General features: G+C 30.4%; 5 protein-coding genes across 17 annotated transcripts; 2 read left to right on the top strand and 3 right to left on the bottom strand.

Moving 5' to 3' along the window:
* The first annotated feature begins 19 nt into the window (after nucleotides 1-19).
* Nucleotides 20-10588, top strand: Npc1a (Niemann-Pick type C-1a). 6 transcript variants are annotated; one of them, XM_012485849.3, is made up of 20 exons: nucleotides 20-688; nucleotides 1624-1978; nucleotides 2071-2363; nucleotides 2471-2663; nucleotides 3351-3482; nucleotides 4298-4420; nucleotides 4492-4709; nucleotides 4788-5092; nucleotides 5176-5373; nucleotides 5492-5693; nucleotides 5806-6103; nucleotides 6184-6311; nucleotides 6388-6645; nucleotides 6765-6928; nucleotides 7024-7136; nucleotides 7217-7806; nucleotides 7884-8072; nucleotides 8180-8267; nucleotides 8705-8796; nucleotides 9675-10588. In XM_012485849.3, the coding sequence occupies exons 1-20, from the start codon at nucleotides 575-577 to the stop codon at nucleotides 9678-9680; spliced, it is 4059 nt and encodes a 1352-aa protein (XP_012341303.2). In that variant the 5' UTR covers nucleotides 20-574; the 3' UTR covers nucleotides 9681-10588. The 6 variants fall into 6 exon arrangements, with proteins under 6 accessions (XP_012341303.2, XP_012341302.2, XP_012341301.2 ...); XM_012485848.3 differs by having other exon boundaries at nucleotides 8705-8871; XM_012485847.3 differs by lacking the exon at nucleotides 8705-8796 and having other exon boundaries at nucleotides 4313-4420.
* A 1569-nt stretch (nucleotides 10589-12157) lies between these two features.
* On the bottom strand, nucleotides 12158-16254 carry Scp1 (Sarcoplasmic calcium-binding protein 1). Of its 5 annotated transcripts, none has more exons than XM_086905352.1 (5): nucleotides 16041-16254; nucleotides 13307-13473; nucleotides 13122-13251; nucleotides 12954-13057; nucleotides 12158-12416 (listed from the first exon to the last, which is right to left on the bottom strand). In XM_086905352.1, the coding sequence occupies exons 1-5, from the start codon at nucleotides 16114-16116 to the stop codon at nucleotides 12288-12290; spliced, it is 606 nt and encodes a 201-aa protein (XP_086761478.1). In that variant the 5' UTR covers nucleotides 16117-16254; the 3' UTR covers nucleotides 12158-12287. The 5 variants fall into 5 exon arrangements, with proteins under 5 accessions (XP_086761478.1, XP_003693203.1, XP_086761481.1 ...); XM_003693155.4 differs by lacking the exon at nucleotides 16041-16254 and adding an exon at nucleotides 14505-14854; XM_086905355.1 differs by lacking the exon at nucleotides 16041-16254 and adding an exon at nucleotides 14521-14836.
* Nucleotides 15994-19907, top strand: ChLD3 (Chitin and LDLR binding deacetylase 3). Its single transcript, XM_012485761.3, has 10 exons — nucleotides 15994-16127; nucleotides 16574-16708; nucleotides 16794-16898; nucleotides 17008-17154; nucleotides 17246-17428; nucleotides 17537-17675; nucleotides 17751-17872; nucleotides 17935-18164; nucleotides 18246-18416; nucleotides 18491-19907. The coding sequence occupies exons 1-10, from the start codon at nucleotides 16085-16087 to the stop codon at nucleotides 18767-18769; spliced, it is 1554 nt and encodes a 517-aa protein (XP_012341215.2). The 5' UTR covers nucleotides 15994-16084; the 3' UTR covers nucleotides 18770-19907.
* Nucleotides 18813-19748, bottom strand: LSm7 (U6 snRNA-associated Sm-like protein LSm7). The gene is made up of 3 exons (XM_003693157.4): nucleotides 19613-19748; nucleotides 19262-19445; nucleotides 18813-19180 (listed from the first exon to the last, which is right to left on the bottom strand). The coding sequence occupies exons 1-3, from the start codon at nucleotides 19616-19618 to the stop codon at nucleotides 19041-19043; spliced, it is 330 nt and encodes a 109-aa protein (XP_003693205.1). The 5' UTR covers nucleotides 19619-19748; the 3' UTR covers nucleotides 18813-19040.
* Nucleotides 19906-23582, bottom strand: LOC147657983 (uncharacterized). 4 transcript variants are annotated; one of them, XM_086905351.1, is made up of 7 exons: nucleotides 23059-23404; nucleotides 22879-22926; nucleotides 22629-22660; nucleotides 22432-22542; nucleotides 22127-22337; nucleotides 21691-22047; nucleotides 19906-21576 (listed from the first exon to the last, which is right to left on the bottom strand). In XM_086905351.1, the coding sequence occupies exons 4-7, from the start codon at nucleotides 22467-22469 to the stop codon at nucleotides 21133-21135; spliced, it is 1050 nt and encodes a 349-aa protein (XP_086761477.1). In that variant the 5' UTR covers nucleotides 22470-22542; nucleotides 22629-22660; nucleotides 22879-22926; nucleotides 23059-23404; the 3' UTR covers nucleotides 19906-21132. The 4 variants fall into 4 exon arrangements, with proteins under 4 accessions (XP_086761477.1, XP_086761474.1, XP_086761475.1 ...); XM_086905348.1 differs by lacking the exon at nucleotides 22879-22926 and having other exon boundaries at nucleotides 23059-23582; XM_086905349.1 differs by having other exon boundaries at nucleotides 22879-23121.
* Between the last annotated feature and the right edge of the window lie 301 nt (nucleotides 23583-23883).

Genomic DNA, 23883 nt, shown 5'->3' with positions numbered 1-23883 from the left:
GTTTTCAGATTTTTATCTTGTTGCGATGAATAAATCTATAGTAACGAATAACAGTTTTAGAATATATTGTCTAGAATATATTAATATGTTTGAATGAATTTGAATTATATTAAAAATCAATTCATGGCTATTCTTTTTTATTAAATAATTTTAACTGATAATTTCGAAGAAAATCGATCATCTTTTATCTCTATATATTCTTTATTTAAAAAATCTTGAAAAAAAATTTATGAATATTTTCAAATTTCCAGTAAAATCTATCTTTCATGATAGATAAAACGAAAGCCGAATAAAACCGAAAATAGCCGATGATGTTGATTCATATTCGATGCGTTAGCGTTAGTCTGTGATTACCAATGTCGCCATCACGCTGTGCTGCATACGTCTAGTCAGTCGTGTTAGAGAAACGCGATCGTGAATTGCTTTAATATTTTTGTTAACTATTTCGAATAGCTATATAGAAAATGTTGATATGGAAATATAGGCAATGAGTGATCGTAATAAATCTACCTGTTAACATTAAATCACAATAAAGAAAATAATCGTTTAATATCATTGCTCTTATAAACGAGCTATGTATTGGTTTTATGTGTTTTTCCGAGGTCACCGTCAAACTTTGACAGACGCTAATATGTCACGTCTAAACATAATATTCTTTCTGCTGGGTATCTGGACTCTCATTAACACAGTAAGTTATTTGTTTACAAAATCACAACCCTTATGAGAATTATACGATATAATAGTTCATTATCTACACCACACCCTGATGTGAAACTCGCATTATGACGTCACCTCAGTTTATCCTCATGAAAATTTACCATTGATATTGTTGATCAAAAAATTATATATATTAAATTTAATTATATTTTCGTCATATCCATAAAAAAAAATATTAACCGATATATTTATCTTTTAAATGTTATTTTTTGCGATGAAAGCGGAAAGAATTATTTTTTAATTTTTGATGAAATTAATTTTCCACTTATGATATAAAGAATTTTATTTTTATTATTTTGTGTTTACAAATATTATTTAATTGATATGATACTTTTTTATTGATATAATTTTTCTACAAAATCTTTGTATATTTTATAGAAAAATTTTTAAGATTTCAAAATAAAATATAATATTTCGAAAAATGAATCACGAATCGCTCAATAAACCATTTGTGTTATTATTTATAATAATAAAATATATATAATAAGTAGATAATAAAAGAAAATAAATAAAGAAATTTTTTATTACTTTAATCATGTGTGATTAGTTTAAGTGATGATTAATTTAATTTATAACAGTGACCTCACTTAATATTAGTCCCTCCTCTTATCATATAATTGATTATGAAAGAATGTTAAAGTCTTTGTATACAATCTTATAATGTTCTGTAAGCAATGATTCATTACTTGTTAATGAATATATAATTGATAGAAAGATTTTCTATCTATGTTCTAATTTTGTTTTTTTAATAATCTTTTCATAATTTTTTTTCTAAATTATTAATTTATAAATTTTAAAATACAAATATATTTTAAAATAATATATTATGATACAATATAATATAATATAATAAAATATTTAAACTTTTTTATTTAAAAAAAAAAATTATGTCACTTTTATTAACAGGTATCTGCAGCAGAAGATGGTCATTGTATTTGGTATGGAGAATGTTACACAGATATGTTCAATATGCATAAAAAAAATTGTCCTTATACTGGACCACCCAAATTATTGGATAATGATGGACAAAAATTATTAGCTAAAAATTGTCCTCATTTAATGATTGATTCTGGAAATGGAATTAACACTTGTTGCGATACAAATCAATTACAAACAATGGATACAAATATTAAGCTGGCATCTAATTTTTTATCCAGATGCCCTAGTTGTTTGGATAATTTAGTAAAACATTTTTGTGAATTTACTTGTAGTACACAACAAAGCAAATTTATTAATGTTACTGAAATACGGAAAGAAAATGGTAATTTAAATTATTTTTTAATAATTTTCTCATTTTTTACTTTCACAAGTATATACAATATGTATTAAATAATAATATTTTTAAATTTTTAGAAGTAGAATATATCAATGGAATAAATATTTATATAACGGACAAATATATTGAAGGTACATTTAATTCTTGTAGTAAAGTATCAGTACCTAGTACTGGACAATTAGCAATGGATTTAATGTGTGGAATATGGGGAGCTAGTAGATGTACTGCATGGAAATGGTTTCATTATATGGGAGATGCAGCAAATAATGGATATGTACCATTTCAAATTACATATATAAATACTGATGAACCAATAGGTTCATTTATTCCTGTAGATCCTAAAGTCACACCTTGTAACAAGGCATTAAATGTAAGTATTTGTTTTTGTAATTCTTTCTAAGTAGAAGATATAAATGAAAAAAATTTGATCTTTTTTCTGGATTAATGAAATTTATTTATTATATTTCATGTTATTAGAAAAATACGCCGGCATGCAGTTGTGTAGACTGCGAAGCCAGTTGTCCAGTGCCTCCACCAGTTCCTCCTTTACCAAGACCCTCTACTATTTTTGGTTATGATAGTTATGCTGTGATAATGCTCATTACTTTTGTCTGTGGTTCAACTCTCTTCATCTTGTCAATAGTGTGCTTCAGTAATAGGAAACAAATTGGTAAGAAACATCAATTATTATTTGATAATATTTATTCAGATAAAGCTCATAATTTTTTATATATTTTAAGGAGAAATTGTTAAATTTCTAACTATATTACACAACTTGCTATGTAAAATTCATCTCTTTTCCTTAAACTTTGTACCATATTTTATTCAGTAATAATTTACATAATATTCTTTTTACATCAGTGACTAATTTTATATGTAATTTACATTGTTTCAAAAAGTACAAGTACAATTCAATTTCAAATTATTTTAATGTTTGATCCATATCATTGATCTTCCTTGGTTATAGGATCATTTTTATTGTTGTGTTATTTCTATATTACTTTTTTCTTTGGTTATGGTTTTAAAAATTAATTTTAAAAATTTTGCGCTATGCTTGTAGTTTGATAAACACTTCAATTTTTTATTTCCTTTTTGTTGCGGAGCACTTATATAATATGATAATTAAAAACAACAGGAAAGCAAACATCAAATTATTTGAAAATAATTATTTCATTGTCAGGTGATTATATTGCAATAAATAATAGAACTAAAACTATTGATTTCTCTTTACTATATTTTTTTTTTTTTTTTTATGATGAATGTAGTATCATGAATGTATAAAATAATAAATTGTATAAAATTGAAGAGATTTGATTTAGAATCACCAATTGTGTGTATGGTGTGCGTATATGTATAGTTGCACGAGGTGAGGAAGTAGGAAGGCAGGTGGGTAGACGCCTAGCCGCAGGGTTACATCACCCAGGAGATGGTGCGCGTATTGCTCTCGCCGCTGACCAAGAAGACAGCCCACTTCAATCTAAGCGTTCCAGTAGGTTCCTATCAACTGTATCTTCAATCTGTGGATTTGTGCTTGACCTTTAATTTCTGTTTTGTTATTGTATTTACTTTTATTCTTACATTATGCTTAATCATCATTTTTTTCATTTGTGTTTCATTATTTTTTTATATAAAAGATTTATTTCGTATTATTATCATTGTTATCATTTATCATTATTATCTTTGTTATTATTGAAATTTATTTAAATTTTCACACATTAATATATTTTAAAATATATATGTCCAGAATGTAGGAACATATTTTGAAAAAAGAAGAAAAATTAAGTAAATTAATTAAATCTTATTAAAATTTATTATATCAAATGTTATAAACATTACATAAATGCATAATATATGTGTTACTTATTAGGAATTTTAATATTCATGATTAATATTCATTTCATGAATATGCAGAATAATTTAATTTAAATTTAAATTAATATATATTTATATTATATTTTATATTTATTTATATATATTTATTTTTTTTTAAATTATATATTTCAGTATTATTCATTCAGTATTTTCTATTTTAAACATAAAATTGCTAAATATTTAAATCATTGTATGCTTTTTCTTATTTTTATAATTAATTATTTTTATTTTTATTTTTAAATAAAAAGCTGCTCTATCATAATATTTATATGTTATTTTGTTGCAATTCTTTTATTCTTCACAATTGAATGTATAGTTGCTTAATGTATCTATTTACAGCACATCGTCTACAATTTATTTCACTTACTGCAGCACTTTTTTGGACATATACATTTTAATATTCCCTTATTCATTACATAAAAACTTTTATAGGTGTGATATCTGCAGATGATTTGCCGAGCGGTTTCGATGATGAAGAACAATCAACTTTTATCGAAAGATTAGGTGCAGGCACAGATAAATTATTAGCAGAATTCTTTTGTCGATGGGGTACAGGTATGGGCATATTCTTTTGGTAATATTATATGATATTACAAATTATATTAATAGTTTTAAATTTTTTTCAGCTTGCGCATCACGGCCATGGTTTGTTCTTTTTCTTGGTTTTCTATTTATTATTGGTTTGGGACATGGAATAAAATATATACATGTTACCACTGATCCAGTTGAATTATGGGCTGCCCCACAATCTCGGTCGCGAGTTGAAAAAGAATATTTTGATCAACATTTTGAACCGTTTTATAGAACTGAGCAAATTATTATAACATCGGTTGGTTTGCCGAATGTAAGTTTTAATGCCGCTTAAACAGAAAGAATTAATTGTTTTTTAATAATATACAAGAATCATATTGATATCTTTCAGATTGTACATAATACATCTAATGGTCAAATTACATTTGGTCCAGTATTTAATGCTACCTTTTTAAAAACTGTTTATAAGTTACAAGAAGAAATAAAACAAATAACAACTCCGAATAATTATACTTTAGCAAACATATGTTTTGCTCCACTAACCAGTCCATTTACTGGACCACCAACAGCATCACAATGTGTTATTCAAAGCATTTGGGGATATTGGCAAGATAGTATAGAAACTTTTGATTTTTCTACCACAGATGATGATAATTTTACTGTAAATTATTTAGATCATTTTATCGTTTGCTCTCAGTAAGTTGATTTGTATTATATAATATTATAAAAGATTATTAAATAACTGAGCTAACAAGATTTTATTCTTTTTTTATTTTTAGAAACGCATATAATCCTGAATGTCTTGCACCTTATGGTGGTCCTATAGAACCAGCAGTTGCAGTTGGTGGATTTTTATCACCAGGTCAAGATCTTCATAATCCTTCATATGAAAAAGCCACAGCAGTAATTTTGACAATATTAGTAAATAATTATCATAATAAATCTAAATTACATCCAGCAATGGAATGGGAAAAAAGGTATATAAAATATATGATCTAAAATACTATTCAATATTTACTATTGATAATTAAAGTATTAATTAATAATAGTATTAAAGTATTAAGATAATTAAAGTAAATAATATTATAATTATAGTTATATTGAATTCATGAAAAATTGGACAAAGACGAAAAAACCAGAATTTATGGATATAGCCTTTACTTCAGAACGATCGATAGAAGATGAATTAAATCGTGAATCTCAATCAGATGTTTTAACTATTCTTGTATCATACATTATTATGTTTGCATATATTGCAATTTCTCTTGGTCAAATTAAAAACTGCAGTCGACTTTTGGTAAAAATGATAAAATAAAATATAGTCATATATATTTATCTTTTCGATACATATTTAATATTTTTTTTTCTTTTTCTTCTTCTTTTTTTTTTTTTTTTTTTTTTACTTTTAGATCGATTCTAAAATTACTCTTGGTCTTGGTGGTGTACTTCTAGTATTGGCTTCTGTTGTATGTTCTGTTGGTTTGTTTGGTTTCATTGGCATTCCTGCAACACTTATTATTATTGAAGTCATACCATTTCTTGTCCTTGCTGTTGGAGTGGACAATATTTTTATTCTAGTTCAAACACATCAAAGAGAAAGTCGACGTCCCAATGAATCAATACCTGAACATATTGGTCGTATTCTCGGTCAAGTGGGACCAAGCATGTTACTTACCAGTGTATCTGAAAGTTGTTGTTTTTTCCTTGGTAAATATTAAAAATATTTGTATGCAACATATTGAAAAAAATATCAAATTAAAAATATTGAAAATATTTTGTTTTTTTAGGCGGATTATCTGATATGCCTGCTGTTAAAGCTTTTGCTCTGTATGCCGGTATGGCATTATTAGTAGATTTTGTGCTGCAAGTAACATGTTTTGTTAGCTTATTAGCATTAGATACTATTCGTCAAGCAGTATGTATTAATAAAATCATATGCATTATTTTATAATAAAAATTTAATATAATTAATTTTTCATACATTCTTTTAGAACAATAAACTTGATGTATGCTGTTTTGTACATGGTTCAAAAAAAGACAATGGAGAAGAAGTAGTAAATGGTATTTTATACAAACTTTTCAAAATTGTGTATGTCCCGTTATTATTAAAAAAATGGGTACGAGCATTCGTTATGATAGTATTCTTTGGTTGGATTTGTTCGAGTATCGCCGTTGTCCCACATATCGAAATTGGTTTAGATCAAGAACTTTCTATGCCTGAAGATAGTTTTGTTTTGAAATATTTCAAAGTAAGTATATTGCATATAAATATTACATGTTCATTAATTACGAATATAGATTTATAAATAATTATAATACATCTTTTTTCTTTCATTTTACCTCTTTTATCTTTTTTTTTTTTTTTCAGTTTTTAAATAGTTATTTATCTATTGGACCACCAATGTATTTTGTTGTAAAAGAAGGTTTGAATTATTCCGATAAAAGAGCACAAAATCTTGTATGTGGTGGTCAATATTGTAATAGCGATTCAGTATCTACTCAAATATTTATAGCATCAAAACAATCAAATAGGTGAGAGATATAAAAATAGATAAAAATATATGTATTTTTTATATCAAATTATTAATAATAATCATCAATAAATATTAAAATAATTATTTATTTAGAACATATATAGCAAAACCTGCTTCATCGTGGTTAGATGATTATATCGATTGGTCTCAATTATCAACTTGTTGTAAATATTTTGTGTCAAATCATTCTTTCTGTCCACATACAGGTATAAAATTGCACTTTTTATAATATTTTGCAATATATTATTGATTAATTAAATAATAAATAATAATTTCATTATTTCAGGATCTGCCAAATATTGCTCTTCATGTAATATTACCAGAAATGAAATTGGTCGGCCTATACCAACAGATTTTGACCATTATGTATCATTTTTTTTACAAGACAATCCTGATGATACATGTGCTAAAGCAGGTCACGCTGCTTATGGTCACGGTGTTAATTATGTTACCGATCCTATGACAGGCCTATCGAAAGTCGGAGCGTCTTATTTTATGGCTTATCATACTATATTAAAAACATCTGCCGATTATTATGAATCGATGAGAGCTGCTAGAGTTGTATCAGCAAATATTACAAACATGATTGATGATTATTTAAAAAGTATTGGTGATAATTCAACGGTTGAAGTGTTTCCATATAGTATATTCTATGTTTTTTATGAGCAGTACTTAACAATGTGGCCTGATACGTTATACAGCATAGGAATATCTTTAATTGCTATTTTCGCAGTAACTTTCTTTTTAATGGGTTTAGATATATTTTCCTCTGTTGTTGTTGTAATAACTATTACTATGATTGTCGTCAATATCGGCGGTTTAATGTATTGGTGGCACATAACATTAAATGCAGTGTCTCTTGTTAATCTCGTTATGGTAAATATATTTCGTATGATGTTTTAAACACAAAATGTCATCAATTGAATTAATAATTTGTTTTTTTTTTTTTTAAGGCTGTTGGAATTGCTGTAGAATTTTGTAGTCATTTAGTACATTCTTTCTCAGTATCAGTAAAAACAACAAGAGTTGAAAGAGTTGCTGATGCATTAACGAATATGGGAAGCTCAATCTTTAGCGGTATAACTCTTACTAAATTTGGTGGAATTATAGTACTCGGTTTCGCTAAAAGTCAAATCTTTAAGGTATGTAATGTATAATTCAATTTAAAAAACTTCCATTTATTAGTATTTTTTACCCTCTTTTTTTCTTTATTTTATTTCTTTTTAAACAATTTCAAACAAACTTTCAGGTATTTTACTTCAGAATGTACCTGGGTATTGTGCTATTCGGAGCTGCACATGGTTTAATATTTTTACCAGTATTACTAAGTTATATTGGTAAGATTAGTTACATTTTCAATAATATATTTTCTTATTAAAATCTATATATATTTTTGTGCACATCATATTACATTACTTAGGGATTTCATCTATATTATTAATTAAAAGAAAACACCAGTGTCACTTAAACAGTATAAATACATAATATATTGAACAATATAATACATAATAAATTTAATTTTCATATCCCTAGATATTAAATATATAATTGATATGCAAGAAGATTGTATTTGAAGATATATATTTATTGCAAAATATATATTCTTTTTTGTCTCTTTGCTTTAATATATTAATATTTGTATTTATCCATATATCGATATAGAAAATTATCTTCGAGTATTGGCGATCTTCTAGTAATTCTCTTCAAAAAGGATTAAAAATAAAAATAGAATAATAATTTGAGCGAGCTTCGTCATAGCTTCTGGTGATTCTAGGCACACCAATGAACAAAGAAAAGTTGGCAAATCACAAGAGAGCAATGCAAGGAAATCTGGACAACGTACAGGAGACTTCCTTGAATCATGGCGTAAGCAAACTCAATTCTCCTCCCACACCCACCACAAGTACACCTACCTTCAGAGTGCTCGAATATCAAAGATAGGTACGCAGGATACACATATATTTACACTTTTTTTATGTCATGACAACATTCCTATCTTTATTATTCAATTTCTCAACACATAATCCAGCTTTATGCAACATTTGTAAATCTTAAAATTATTTGATAAAAACAACTATGTTCAATAATTGCCACACAAAATGAACATTGTAAATAATTTTTACATATCAAATGAAATTTTCTGCACCTGCTTAATTCTAATATAGATACTCAAAATTGCCGATACTATAAGCTTTTTTCCAAAATTTATCTAATATATATATATGCAATCTGTGTATGTTGATGAGTGTGGGATGGAATATTTATTTCTGTAACGATATGCTTCTTCGTTAAAATTTTTTACTTTTCGTTGATTCAATAATTAAAAATTATTTATATAGTTGCAAAATATCTTTCTATTTCATGTGTTTCGTTAGTGCTCTTGTGGTAAGATTGCCATTGTGTGTAATGTAAAATCTAGGTATTATGTGTTATCAGTAATTTGATTTAATTACATAAATATAATTGATGAAAATAGTTGTTAGTTCTTCTATTATGTATGAATTATTTTACAATATCGAATTTAAAAGAGGGATATGAAAAAGATGTATTACTACTGGTGAATAGATCTCATATCTTCCTCCTTTTCATTATATTTGCTTTCTTTTTCTTAAACACTATTATTTATATTGTAATTTATTTATCTTATATAATATACTAACACATAATACGCTTTTAGGCAATTATAATTTAGAATAAAAGTAAACGTCTAAATTATATTTATTTTCTCTTATTTTTCTTCGTAGGCGTGATGTCGCGCCGAAGGCGTAGAAGAACCAATGAATATGCCAGCAGGGCCAGAAACAAACATAAAAGTCAAGTATGTGGACCTGACTCTCCTTTACTCCGATACGACAACAATCAGTACCCAACCACTTCCTACGCCAGTGTGAACTCCATAGATTCAACACATTATCAAATAACTTTTTAGCATTAATCGTTATTCGTAAAAAAATGATTTTTATACTTAGAGAGAGACTGAACAATAATCTGTCTGTATAATAAGAGTTATTTTTATTATAGTTAATAACTTTCATTTTTTTAAAAGTTTTAATAGATTTATGTTCGATGTTAAATGGTGATTGGAAAAAAATTATACGATCGATGTAAACATGAACTATGAAGTTCACGTCTGGTATTTTTTGTAAGTAAAAAGAGAAAAATTTCATATCTTATTGTTATTGATAAACTAAGATTTCGTTATATTTAGAATATCTAATTATAAAAAAACATCTTATAATTTTATGATCGTACATTATTAAAGCTTTAAGATCTATTCATCTAACATTTAAAGTGGTACAATCTATCGATTCGATTGAAAGTGCCAATTATTATATAATTTAATTTTAATCAACTTCAATTTCATGTTTTTTTTTATATCGTACACACACACACACACATATATATATAATTCTTTTTCTTTTTTTTTTTTTTACAAAAATTTTATCAAAGAAAATGCATAAATCTGTGTTGCTTGGCAGAAGGTAAATGTACCTGTATATTTGTCGTGCTTTATCTGTGCATTTTTTTTATTGCGTTAAAATAAATGAAAAATAGATAAATTTAATTTCCGATATAGATGTCGTATAATCTATTTTTCTAAAAATATATTAATTCATCGATAATAATATTTACATATTATTAAAAGGCTTAAAATAAAGAACTTGTTTTTTTCATTATTTTTAAAATTATTTGTATTACGTAAACTCGAAACTTCGTCCAAAAGTATTAACCGTCCTTAGCCGAGACATTATCGAAAATAACATCGTATATGTAATGAATTTTATCGTGTCGTATGAATTTTAATTTTCTATTGTATAGATCATTAGTTATACATTATTTGTATGATATATGTATATGTGTAAAGTAGTTATAATTATCGATGTGAGTGAATTTATGAAATTTATACGACATTCATATCGGAATAGATAATATTATCTTGAATTTTATTCTTTCTATGTTATAATTGATAGTAATTAATATGTATTATACTCATTAGTTTGTGAATTATTTAATATCAGTAACAATAATATTTTTCAAAAACATAAATAATTTAAAAGAAACATTCGAAAATTATTTTGTATCTTTTTTTGTATGTTTTTCTTATTTTTTTTTCCATTTTGTTTGCAATTTTATTCCAGTTGGGTAACGTTAAATAATTCATAAGAAAAATTCAAATATTCAAAGAAAGAAATTAATGATGTATTGTTAATGTTGTAAATGGTTTCTGTTTAGTTTTCTTATGTTTCATTTTTATAATTTGTCTAAAAAAAAAAATTCTAGATAATTAAGAATTTTCATTGAAAGAGAATAAAGAGACACCTAGTCTTATTATTAAAAATTGAAGAATATAATTGTATTAATTTTCTTTGCGTGCTTCGTCGGTGTAAAATGTCTCGTAAGAAGTATGACGTTTCTGCTCAATGCTTGTAATGAATTTTAATAGTATTGTTTTCAAAATATGCGAAATTAAACAAAGAAAAATGCAATCAATTGCATCGAAATGATATCTCCTTTATAAACACGAATATTTTCTCTTACGAGTTCAAACTCACATGTTTTATATAATTATTTGTATACGAATAACAATTTTTATACTGACAACAAAAGAATATGTAACGCAACGTTATAAAAAAGAAGAAAAAAAAAAAACCTCGCTAGTTAAAATTATTGTAGATAATACGTCGGCGACTGTTGCGATATTATACTATGTATACGGGTGAAAATGGATACATGTTTATATAAATCAGTGTTTGTAAATCCGGTTGCATATTTCGTTTCACATATGAATTTGATGTTGGAGCATATGTAAATGATTAACAAAAGTAAGATGGATGTTGTAATAAAAAATATTATAATTTGGCAAAAATGTACATAGGATTACGCTCGGGTTCATTGATATATGAAAATAATCATAAACAACATATCACTGCATAAAACTACAGTATTAAATTTTTGCGATGAGCAAAGCACGACGACACTACCAAAGACATGTCCGGACAGCACGACAGCGTGTTAACACCTCATATGAATAAAAATTTTTTCTGTTTGTAATAATATATATTTGTGTCCTTTTATATCTGTATTCACACAGGTTTAAGAATAAGAAATATATATAAAAACATTGTTGGCAAAATTTATGTGTTAAACACATACTTGTTCACTAACGATTTTGCCTTAAATAAATAAAATATTATCGTATTTGCAGAATAATCTGTGCATGCATGTCTTACAATAAAATAGAGAATTTATTATATGAGCCATCTTACATAAATTAAATAACAATTATATGTATTAAATACAACTGGATTGTCTTTTTTATGTGCATATGAGAATTATATCGTATATCAATATCAATGTTAACCCATCGCATGTAGAGGACCAAACAAATGAACTGCTGGACAATTTTCGTCCGGATTACCAAGAAATTGGGCGTAAAGTTCTTGATAACGCGATAAAGTTAATCCTCCACGTCTCCGATCGTCGTCCTACGATAATAAATGAATGAATTTAAACAAAATACGAAAAGGAACAAATTTTTTAAATTATAACATAATATAATATTTACATTCCTATATTTATATAAAACATTGTACAATTTTCTCGTTCTAAACATTGTATTGTATTAGAAGTATAATGAATGAAATTGCAATTTTGATTCACAAACGTTTTGTTTCTAACATTTTAATTAAAAGTTGATCGTAACATCATCATACTTACATACCATATTCTATTATTCTTTACTCTTAAATTTAAAATTAATTTATTATGCATACTCTATTTGTAATTCTGTTAGAAAGGTCTTCTCGACTTTTCAATATCGTTAAGAATACATTTTTTATGAATTCTCTAGAAGCGTGTTTAAATCTAAAATTTGTTAGATGAAAAATTAAAAATAATAATGTATATGTATATATCCGGTAAAAATTAAGAATAAAAATAATAATAATAAAATCAAGAATAAGAGGTTCGAATCAAATCGAGGCGATTTTTAAAATCGTTTATCCGTGTATGATCTTACATACATTAAGAAGATTTTGATAAGCCTCGTCCAAAATATTAACGTTATCCACAGGAATTCTTGTCACACAATTGTAACGAAATTCATCGGCAGCAATTACACCGTCGTCTAGAAATAAAATTATTTTACTAACAGTACGAAGAAAACGATGGGTAAACCGTTTTGTATGTACCATTCAAATCTACTATCTTAAAATGACTATCGATAAACATTTTCATTGCTTGTGGAAAATCTTGGTATTCTCGTCCGACACAACTTCTCTGCACCGCTTCCTTGAACTCTTCAATAGTTACAATGTCATCCTGAATAAAGAATGCGAGTGAAATATTAGCAGAAACAATAGCTTATAAATCTTACTTTGTTGAAATCGGCGAGCTCCGCGATTTCTTCCCACAACGAAAGCATGATGTGTAAATTCTCTTGATATCGATTGTAACTAAACTCTCCTTTTCCCTCGATCAAAGTCATCTTAAGAGCCATGCATTCAAAATCGTGTTTTTCCAATATGCCATTGTTATCTGTGTCTAAATATCGTGAAATTACATATTGTTAGTCGAGTTAAAATATAAAAGCTACTAGTACGTGTAAGGCGGCCAATTAATCAATCGTGTTGTGCCAATTTATTTTTAAGGAAATTTTGCCATTGGTATAATTGGATACACTCCAAGTATTTCACTTTTTGGCAAAGGTCGATATTTTTCATTAAACGTACAACCTTCCTTTTACTCGATTTAGTACGTATATTATCTTGACACGATAATGGTTAATTTTATCGATTTAGTAGATTGGATTCGATTATCGATTATCTTTACGTACATCGATATACGTGTTATTAACTTTTCTTATATATCGATATTTGATAATATCGATTTCTATTCTTTGAAGTATTGATTTCGCACATTCCTTTTTTGTCACTCATTTTGGAATCAACGACGATCAAATCGTTTTTTTTTTTTTTGTAAAGTATAGTAGAGTATTTGATTATCGCATAGCAAATTTATTATTATTATAACATCATACTTTGTTAATGATGCATTTTTTCACACAATTAAGACATATATCAAGCAGAATATTGAAAAAAATTGGATAAATTGTTCTATAAAACGAATTAGAGCCAAGCTTAAATTTGGCATCAACCAAGTGCGAATATAATGACGACGGCATAGTAGGACTTTATAAAGTCAACCTATATCCTAAACAAGCAAGATAATGTTTGAAACATTTGGAACCTTTTTTCTTTTTTTTTTCATCTCTTGAAAAATAAGTATAAAATGCTTTTGATTTTTTTTTATATATACATATATAACTTGTTAGTACGCACAAGTTCATTCGGAAGAAGGATCAATGATCGATACATGTTTTTTTGGTAATGATTCGAAGGAAAGAAATCTCAAGGGGTTTTATAATAAATCACACATTAATTTTTATTGATAACTGCACAATGACAACACTCGTAACATGCTCTCAACTTAGAGTAGCAATAATTGACATTATTTGTGCAACAACCAAGATACGATCACGCACATTCTATCGAAAATAACCACCGCGTACTAACCGTAAAGAAATCTTACAATGAAATCTACTCGATTATCCCAGCTGTACGCCATTCTCCGAGAAGAAGTCTTTCAGTTAGTATCGATCCTGTTTCTTTCCTTTCACGGTCTTTTTCCTTTTCGCGTGTAATTATTTCTTTTTTTCTTTTTTCTGTGCCTTTACAAAGACGAATCAATTGGATATGAAAGTGAAGTTAAAAAAAAGCTTTCACTATGTTAATCGTTCGAAGGTAAAGAAAACACGAGAGGTGGAAACGGCAAAACGGTTATGAAGAAACTGATCCGAGAGGATGATGGTTTTGCAATGATTCCGAGTCGAGTTTTCTCGAGTCGTAGCTAAGTTTAGAATACTTCTTCCCTCCCCCCCTCCCCTTTCCCCTAAAGAAGGACATAGTAATACTGTTCATGAATACAAGGAAGGGGCTTGTGGATGGTGCCAGTGTCACCATGACACAGTCACCGAACTTGCATGAAAGTAAATATCGCTTTCGCCAGCTTTCATCGGTTAGTATCTCTTGCCTGTGATCATCTTGCTTCTTTCTTTCTTCAATTGGAACAATTTTTCGATCAATCCTTCGATATCCTTGAAAATCCTTTGGCCGATTGTAAAAAATTCGACTAAATTAAACGAAAAGGACATCGATGGAAGGAAAATATATTCTAGAAATATTAAATCAAAATAAAACGATCAAATAAATTTGGCATGGCATACGATGAAAATGAAAATGAATTTACAATATTATAATCCGATTTTTTTTTTTTTTTTTTTTTTTTTTTTTTAATTTCCCTTCGTGCTAGCTCACGAATAAAATCACAAAAGATATACGGCTGAGGAATGGCAAAGTAAATCATTTTTTGAGGACGGTTAATTAAATCTGCTTGTCAACAACCTGTTATTTATGTGCCAACTTGCATAAAGCTTTGATGGTAACGCGAAGAGGTCTCTCTTTGTTTGTAAAAATGTGGGCACAGAGGAAAAGATTTTTTTTTTTTCTTTTTCATTAATACAAAATAATCTATTTTGAAAATTAACGATGTGACCGTGCGTATAAAGTAAACGGATGAAAAGCAGAAGAAACAGAGGAGCGATTTAAATATATTTTTGAATCATGCCAATGCAACACTCGTCCGGAATCGATTAACCGCCAAATCTCAAAGTTCACGTACACGTAAGCTGCTAAAACGAAACGCTTTGATTGATTAGACGGAAAATTTATACGTAATAAATTGTTCGACTTTCGTCAAAAAGAATTTCTTCTTCTTATGCTTCAAAAATCCATTTCATTTTATCGCTTTCTCCTACCGAAACGATCATCTCTATTCTTTTTGTACGATTATTTTGAAAATAAGAAATAGATACGTCGACGAACAATTCCATGACGGTATTTTATATCCGTATAATGGTAATTCTCTCGATCAGATCAGCCTGTGTGAAAATAAGCAAAGCGGAAGATGAACGGGCAAAGCGAATATACTCATCATCATATAAGGCCCGTTTCTAGAGTAAGGTGTCAGTTGGAAAGTGCGAGCTCTCGTACCAAGAACGAGAAACGAGGAACCGTCTTGATCCAAACCGATCGATATGAAGTTGCCTTCCCTCTTCCTCCTCGCCATCCTCTTTCCCGGTGAGTTTCACGAGTTTCGTTTCTAAACTCAAGCACAATAATCAGTCAGTTTAATTCCAAGCTCGTTTAAATTTCGAAAAGTTCTCTCCATCTCGATATCCCCTAAACGGAACAAACGAACCGAATCGAATCTTCAAGTAACGGTTTTTCTCCGGTAAAAAATATTTACTTTCTCGCGACCGGGACGAAAATAAACGTAAAAGTAATCGCGATTATTATTTCGCCCGAATTGTAAAAAAAAAAAAAAAGTCGTGAAAGTTTTATAGAGCGTAGAGTTGGCCAGTTCGTTGTTTCGTCGCAAATTTGGAACAATACGCAATACTTGTTGTTATATATCCGAACGTATTTAGCTCGGCCGAGAAAAATATCGAACGGAGATACGAGTTATTCCTGGCTTATATATACTTCGAGCTTTATATACTCGATTGAATTTCCGTATATTTCAGGCGACGCGTCACGGGGGAACGAGAAAACGGAAGGCACGCCGTGCATAGACGACAACAAATTCTATCGTAATCCGAACGCGGCCGCCCATAACGTTTGGTCGCCGACCGAGTGTGCCAAGTATTATCTCTGCCTGGGTAATTACTGTCCCGTTTACCGTTTCACCGCGCTCGACAACAACACGCGTATAACTTTTCGACCGACCTTGCTTTCGATCGCCAGATAACGAGGTGTTCGAGTTCAGATGCTCCCAGGGATTGTTGTTCGACGTTTCCAGGCAAGTGTGCGATTTCAAAGCGAATGTCAACAACTGCGACGTGATGTCAGGTACGGTTTTACTTAGAAAAAGGGAAGAAAAGAAAAGGAAAGAGAACGGATGACGGGAAGAAGAAAAACGTTACGTGTGTTGATTTGGATGTTTTTAAGCGTTTTACAGAGACGCGACCGCCGAGGCCGCTTCTCGAGCACGGTGACTGCGAGGAGAGACACTTGGCTTGCGGCGACGGTACCTGTTTCCCGGCTGCCTACTTTTGCGACGGGAGCGTCGACTGCCCCGACGGCTCCGACGAAGGTGGCTGGTGCAGTAAGAAAAAACGGATTCTTTGTTATTCATTCACTTTCGCTTCTTTCGAGCTGTATTCTGTATTTTTTTTTTTTTTTTTTTCGATCGACAGATGCTCGAAACGATCCGGATGGCGCGTTACCTTGCGATCCAGGAGAGTGTCATTTGCCGGATTGCTGGTGTTCCAAGGACGGAAGGACGATTCCTGGGAACTTGACGGTGTCGACGGTGCCACAGATGATAGCAGTCACGTTCGACGACGCCGTGAACGGGGAAAACATCGAGCTTTTCTCCAGTAGGGAGAACCAACCACGTTATTAGGGCAAATTACTCGGTTATTTAAATATGAGAAGTGAAAGTTCGATCGTTCGTTCTCATTTCTCTTTTTTTTTTTTTTTTTTAGAAATTTTCTCAAACAGTAGGAAAAATCCAAACGGTTGCCCGGTTCGAGGAACTTTCTACGTCAGTCATCAGTACACGAATTACAGAGACGTTCAATACTTGTGGAACATTGGACACGAAATCGCCGCCCATTCCGTCACGTAAGAAATAAGAAATTGTTGTTTCGAATATCATTGACTGATATACACACGCGTTGATGATCATTTTTAATCTAGGCATCGGGGGCCGGAAGAATGGTGGTCGAGGAACGCTACCATCGAAGACTGGTTCGACGAGATGGTCGGTCTGGCGAATATTATTAACAAATATGCGGCGGTTCGTCTGGAGGATATTAAAGGTAATTCGCGATAACTCGTTTGCGGAAGAAAAGTCTCTGGACGATCGATGATGTGACAACAGGTTTAAGAGCGCCTTTTCTACGAATCGGATGGAATCGGCAATTTCTAATGATGTCCGAATTTGGATTTGTCTACGACTCGTCGATATTGGCCCCATTCTCCGATGTGCCAGTCTGGCCTTACACGCTGGACTATAAACCGCCGTACAACTGCGTGGATTTGGAACAATTTTGCCCAACTCGTGCGTATCCAGGTTTATGGGAACTTCCGATCAATCAACTTTTGGCAGGCGTGAGTTTGCATTGTATACTGCGCGCGCCATTTCTGATCAAACAGATAAGATAAGATTAAATTAAATTAAATCCGTTTTAGGAATACACTTGTACGAGGATGGATTCGTGTCCTTCGAATTTAACGGGCGAGGACGTATACAAAATGTTGATGCTGAATTTTAAAAGGCATTATCTCAGTAATCGTGCGCCTCTGGGTTTGCATTTGCACGCATCCTGGTTTCGAAATCCATCATACTTTTACGCGTTTACCGTAAGTGACCAACCATTGTTCCCATTTCGTTTCCATTTCTAGGATCGCTGTGTTCATACTCGGTCGATTTTCAGAAATTCATGGACGACGTGTTGCGATCGAGGGACGTCTACTTCGTGACGAGTTATCAGGTGATCGAATGGATGCGTAGACCAACACCTTTGAACACGATAGAAACGTTTAAGCCTTGGCAGTGTAATTTGCGTAAATTCCATTCGTTCGAATTAGCCTGCGATTTGCCGAGCAGTTGTAAACTACCGAGCAAAGTTCTTAAATCGTATCGTTATCTGCATACGTGTTTCGAGTGCCCTAAGGAATATCCTTGGTTGAGAAATGAATTTGGAATGGAATGATGCACAAAATCCGCGTTGATATAACACGCAAAACAAAACCGTGTATTATTAAATTATTTATTTATTATATAAAAAAAAACGTGTGTATTTATATTTTTATACGAAAATCATGTTTATTTGTTATATATAAGTTTATATAGTTTATGTAAATAAATTATATTTAGTTTCGTTATAAAAAAATTGGCTCAACTATATCAACGTATAAATCAGATTATTCGCAAAATTTATTTTCTTATTAGAAATATCGATCAAAGGAAAAGGAAATTTTTTTTTAACCTTCTTGCTGTATAAAAGGATTTTGAATAGATTCCATTCCATCTACGGGACAAATAAGTACCACAGATGTACCTCTACATACGACTAAACCTAACATACGAGTATCTTGATTCAACTTGTATGGATCATCAGGATCTGAAGAAACAAATTAAAATGGATAAATTAGATTTGTAATTCGTGAATGAACGAGATGACGATATTTAATAATGAAATTACCTCTGAGGTATTCTGTAGTGTTATCAAGTACCAGGTTTAGAAGGGGATCGTACCCTTTTAAAATTCCTGCAGCTTCCCTTCCCCCAGCGAACTTTACTCTAATATTTTTCTCTAAATATTTCGAGAGATCAAGTATACTCTCTTTCTTCTTTCTTTCTTTCGGTTCTCCGTGAGCATTCTGCTGCTATAAGAATACATAAAGAAGATTGAACGGCTTGCAGGTTATGTTGTTAAAATAACGAATCTTTACCTGTTTCGCCGCCTGTAAAATGAAACATATCAATCAAGCATCTCGATTGATTTTTTTACAGATAAAGTTTTAGGGTCGAGAATAATATTATTTATACTTACAGACATTGTTTGGCTTTTTTACAAACTGAGAATGTTACGCTACCGTACCAGTATACAAGTACGACGCATTTTAAAACCGACGATTAATTTAGAGGTTAGAGGATATCTTGTTTGAATTTTTCGAATATCGATTCTCGATTCTTTCCCGCGCTTTTACGATCGTTTTAAATATAATTCAAACCATGAGGTATTCATGGTCGTTTCTTATAACTGAAGAAAGAGAATCTTCTAACTGTATATTTTAAGTGGATAAAGTAAAGGAAAAATTGTTAATAAATAATGTAAAAAAACGATACTTTGAACATCTTTATTACAATAACACGTTAATTGTCATTCAAATGGTAACAATGGGAATACGGTAACAGTTGCAACAATTTCGTAAAAGCTTGAATTTATTTCGTATCCGATTTATAAAAAAATACATGTTAATACATGGTGTGTGTGAGTGAATGAGTAATACAGTTAAAATGACTGTTCCTCATTTACGTCGTTAAGAATAAAGTTTGTGATTGTAACAAATATTTATTAAATCTTATGATTATGAATGGGATCCTGGGATGATACGGCAGATTTATCGTTTTCCCTTAATCGTTTGGCGCTTATTTCGATCTCACTCACTTCGTTACTTATGTAAGTTACTTACTTACTTAAATCTATCATTCGTAGCTTTTTTTTTTTTTTTCATTTCGATTAAAATTATCAATATTCAGCAATCGTTGTGCTTCCCCTTTATAAGTTTTCTCTACCGTTCAATAAAATTGATATTATACATCGATTCGTGAAAATTCGACCATTTCCGTTTCATTCACACTCCAACTCATACTATTTTAACTTGTATATTGTCCTTAAATCCTTTCTGGCTGGCTGGCTGCTTTTGGATGGACACTGTGTATTATTGTATACGATTAAAACTTATCAACGCAACAATTAAATAAATATGTTTTCAATCAACTTATAACTTATCACTTTTCATCAATATAATCGTTTAGGCAAAAATTAAATTCGATGTATAAAATATATAATTCGACGAAAATTTCAACAAGCAAGGCTTAAAAACATAATTTACATAAAATCTATCGTCGTAATATCGTTTCACGTGTATTATTATTATTTTTCGTGTTTCTTTGAATGACTGTAAGTTAATTGTACGCACTATTTCACAGAGATTAAAGTTTACATTATTATCATTATTATTATTATTATTTATTAATCTATATCGAATATCGGTCGGTCTGAAAGATTCGCTAGAAAAAAGAAAAGATACGACGGCATCGACTGTCAGTGAAACGAAAAATTAGCTCACAGCAGTAAACGTTTCTCTTTTCTAGCAGGCATTATATTTGATTTATGGACGAAATTAATTGCCGTAAATTTTAAACATGATAACATTTCGTACAAAGTTATATAATAATAATGAGTTTACCAGCCATATTAAAAATATAGCACTTATTTGAAGTTAAGTTATTCGGAATAGGTTCTTTCCTTTCGTATATAAGCACAAAACACATTTAAACGTATCGTCATGTTTGCTGTCGGTCTTCTTCTTGTTCAGATAATAATGGAACGTTGTTCATCTGATCTACATTATTGCTTTCCGTTTCATCTTGTTCCGAAAGCAAAGGAACTACTTGCCGATTATTATTATCTGTTTCTGAAGGTCGTCTAGTTTGCCCGGGCAAAAAAGACATTGGTATCGTGCCCGAAGGTGTGGTCGGTGCTGATCGCGATAGCCATCGTCTAGTCTTGTTCTTCGAACTTGGAAGTCCTAACGGCATGTACATTTTTCCTCGCGTCCGTCTAGTTTTATAAGACCCAATATCACCTGGACTTAGAGGCCGTTGCGTAGAGCCATTCGCATTCGATGTACATAAAACTTGAGGTCGATTTTGATAACAGGACAATACAGTACTATGTCCACCCGGCAATTGGGGTAATTGTTGAATTTTATCTAACAATTCACGTAACTACAAAATAACATATATATGCGTTACAAAAATATATATATATATATATATTTTCGAATATATGTACATTATATATATAAAATGTACGTATAATTGTTTAAACGAAACGAATACCTCTATTGTTGGACTAGTAGCCCGTGGTGGTGAACACGGAGATTGAGCAGCTAAACTCGATATGTCAGAGGTAGTCCTATGATTAGCCAACGATACAACGGATCCAACATCAATATTTTCCATCCTTGCACATTCTACTGCAGACAACTCGTCAACGCTATTATTACACGAATACGGTGGTGGAATTATGGTATTTGCCTCGTTCACCATGTTACACATAAAACTTGAACCTAACGAATCTAATGTGCTTGCATGTGAGAGTGATCTAAAATAACGCATTACAAATCCTGAAGTTCCTTTACCAGATCCTTCATCGTACCCAATGACTAATGGATATAGATTTGGTTTGGCTGTAACCTGTAAAAGAAATGAAATTATTATAAAATATACGATATCAAAAGTTTATAAATATTGTAACAATGTTATGAATATATACCTCATTATATGGAGGTGGTAATGCTTGAACAAAGGAACCGGAACGACTATAACGAGGTGGTGAATACCAGGATACTGAAGATCCTCTATCGGAGGAAGTAAAGTCTTCTACTATTTCTGGTGACCATGAACGATGACGAAATGAATGATGACGTTTCCATAACCAGCAGCCACATGCTGCTGCTATAGCCAATCCGACAAGCACTGCTGCCCTATTATAATTATTAAACATTGTTATATACAATTATAGAACAATTGATTAAAATAAAAAGTATAAAATATAATTACAAAAAATTAAATACTGACCATAAATACCAATAAGTCCAAATCAAGAAATTAAACATGTCTGATGCAGAGTGCAGTTGAAATACTGTGTAACAACAGCCAAAGGAACAGCACTCTTTTGGAGGAGAGCAGCTAAAAAGTAAATTTCAGTTTTCTTTAATCTATTCTATGATACAATATAAAAGTTTGAACGCAAAAGAGAAAGAGCAAAAACTTACACGTGTCCCCCATTGCATAGCCTAGAAGACACCTATAAATATTGATAAAGAAAAGAGATGAATGTTGTTATTAAATGAAAAAAAATATTACATTCAATTTAGATTTATGAAAAATCTATTGCATGCAAATTTTTTTCAATTATCTTGTGTAATATTTCCTATTGGATATAAATCATTTGAAAAAAAAAAAAAATAACTAAATATTTAGAAAATTTATAATTGTCAAATAATATAGTGCCACGATACTTGCTATACCAAAATTCCATCGATACTCTCGTACCCTTCAGGGATCATCCGTCTATAAAAGATTGTTTCCGTCGCAAGAATGCGTACGGTGCAATAACAATTAGTCGAACACTGTATTGGTTCGATGGAAAAAAACATGGCATTTCGAGTTGTCATAGAAAAAATGGATATGGAAAAGACTTACGCATGAATGAGAAACACAACGAACAAGAGTTCATTGTCTAGACACGGACGAACCGTGCGTAAAACCGACGTATTGATCGACTTCGGGTCGAGCAGAATAGAACAAGGAGACACTGGTACACGAGATATGCGCTAACATTCTACGGGGCTATAGCATGCTGCAGTGGTATACGAGAGCTGCATCATTAGAACGTTTCTTCGTCGTCGCTCTTACTTGATCGACGAATAATGTCAGGAGTACAGACATCACGAGCACATCGAACGCACGAGCTACAGCTTGCACCATAATCATAATTCTACCATGAAATGCATGCCACCGCGCCACCTTATATAGTTCGATTTTCTTTATTACATATCTACCAATAGCTTCCTTCTTTCCTGTTCTAATTTAAATTTTCGTGTCTTGCGCTTTGCGATCGTTTATTATTTCGATGTATGTACGTGATCTTTTGTTTAATGAAATCTATTATTTTTTTTATTACGAAATGTGCAGACTATGAAAATTCATTTCTAATGGTACAATACGATGTTGGCAAACACGTACCACCAATCGGTAACCCATGATTTCGATGTTTGTATAAGTTCTTTGACAATTAAGAATTTCATAATTTTAAGTTTACATTTACAAATATTCGGAAAATGAAAAGAGTTTATTTAATTTTAAATTTTCTATAAAATTTTGCACAGAAAATAGATTGTTAAAATTTATGACAATATAGATATATAAAGAAAAAAATTAGTTTTTCGTTGATGGAAAAAAGAAATTCGATAATTTGGCGGTACATTTTTAAAATATCGATATATAAGAATTATACAACTCGGCCGG

The sequence above is a fragment of the Apis florea genome, unplaced genomic scaffold (genome assembly GCF_048593485.1).
Source record: "Apis florea isolate Af1SG1 unplaced genomic scaffold, ASM4859348v1 contig_2411_pilon, whole genome shotgun sequence".
NCBI classification, from domain to species: Eukaryota; Metazoa; Arthropoda; class Insecta; order Hymenoptera; family Apidae; genus Apis; species Apis florea.
Note: the sequence above shows the minus strand (reverse complement) of the source record. Positions and strands in the feature narration are given on the sequence as shown.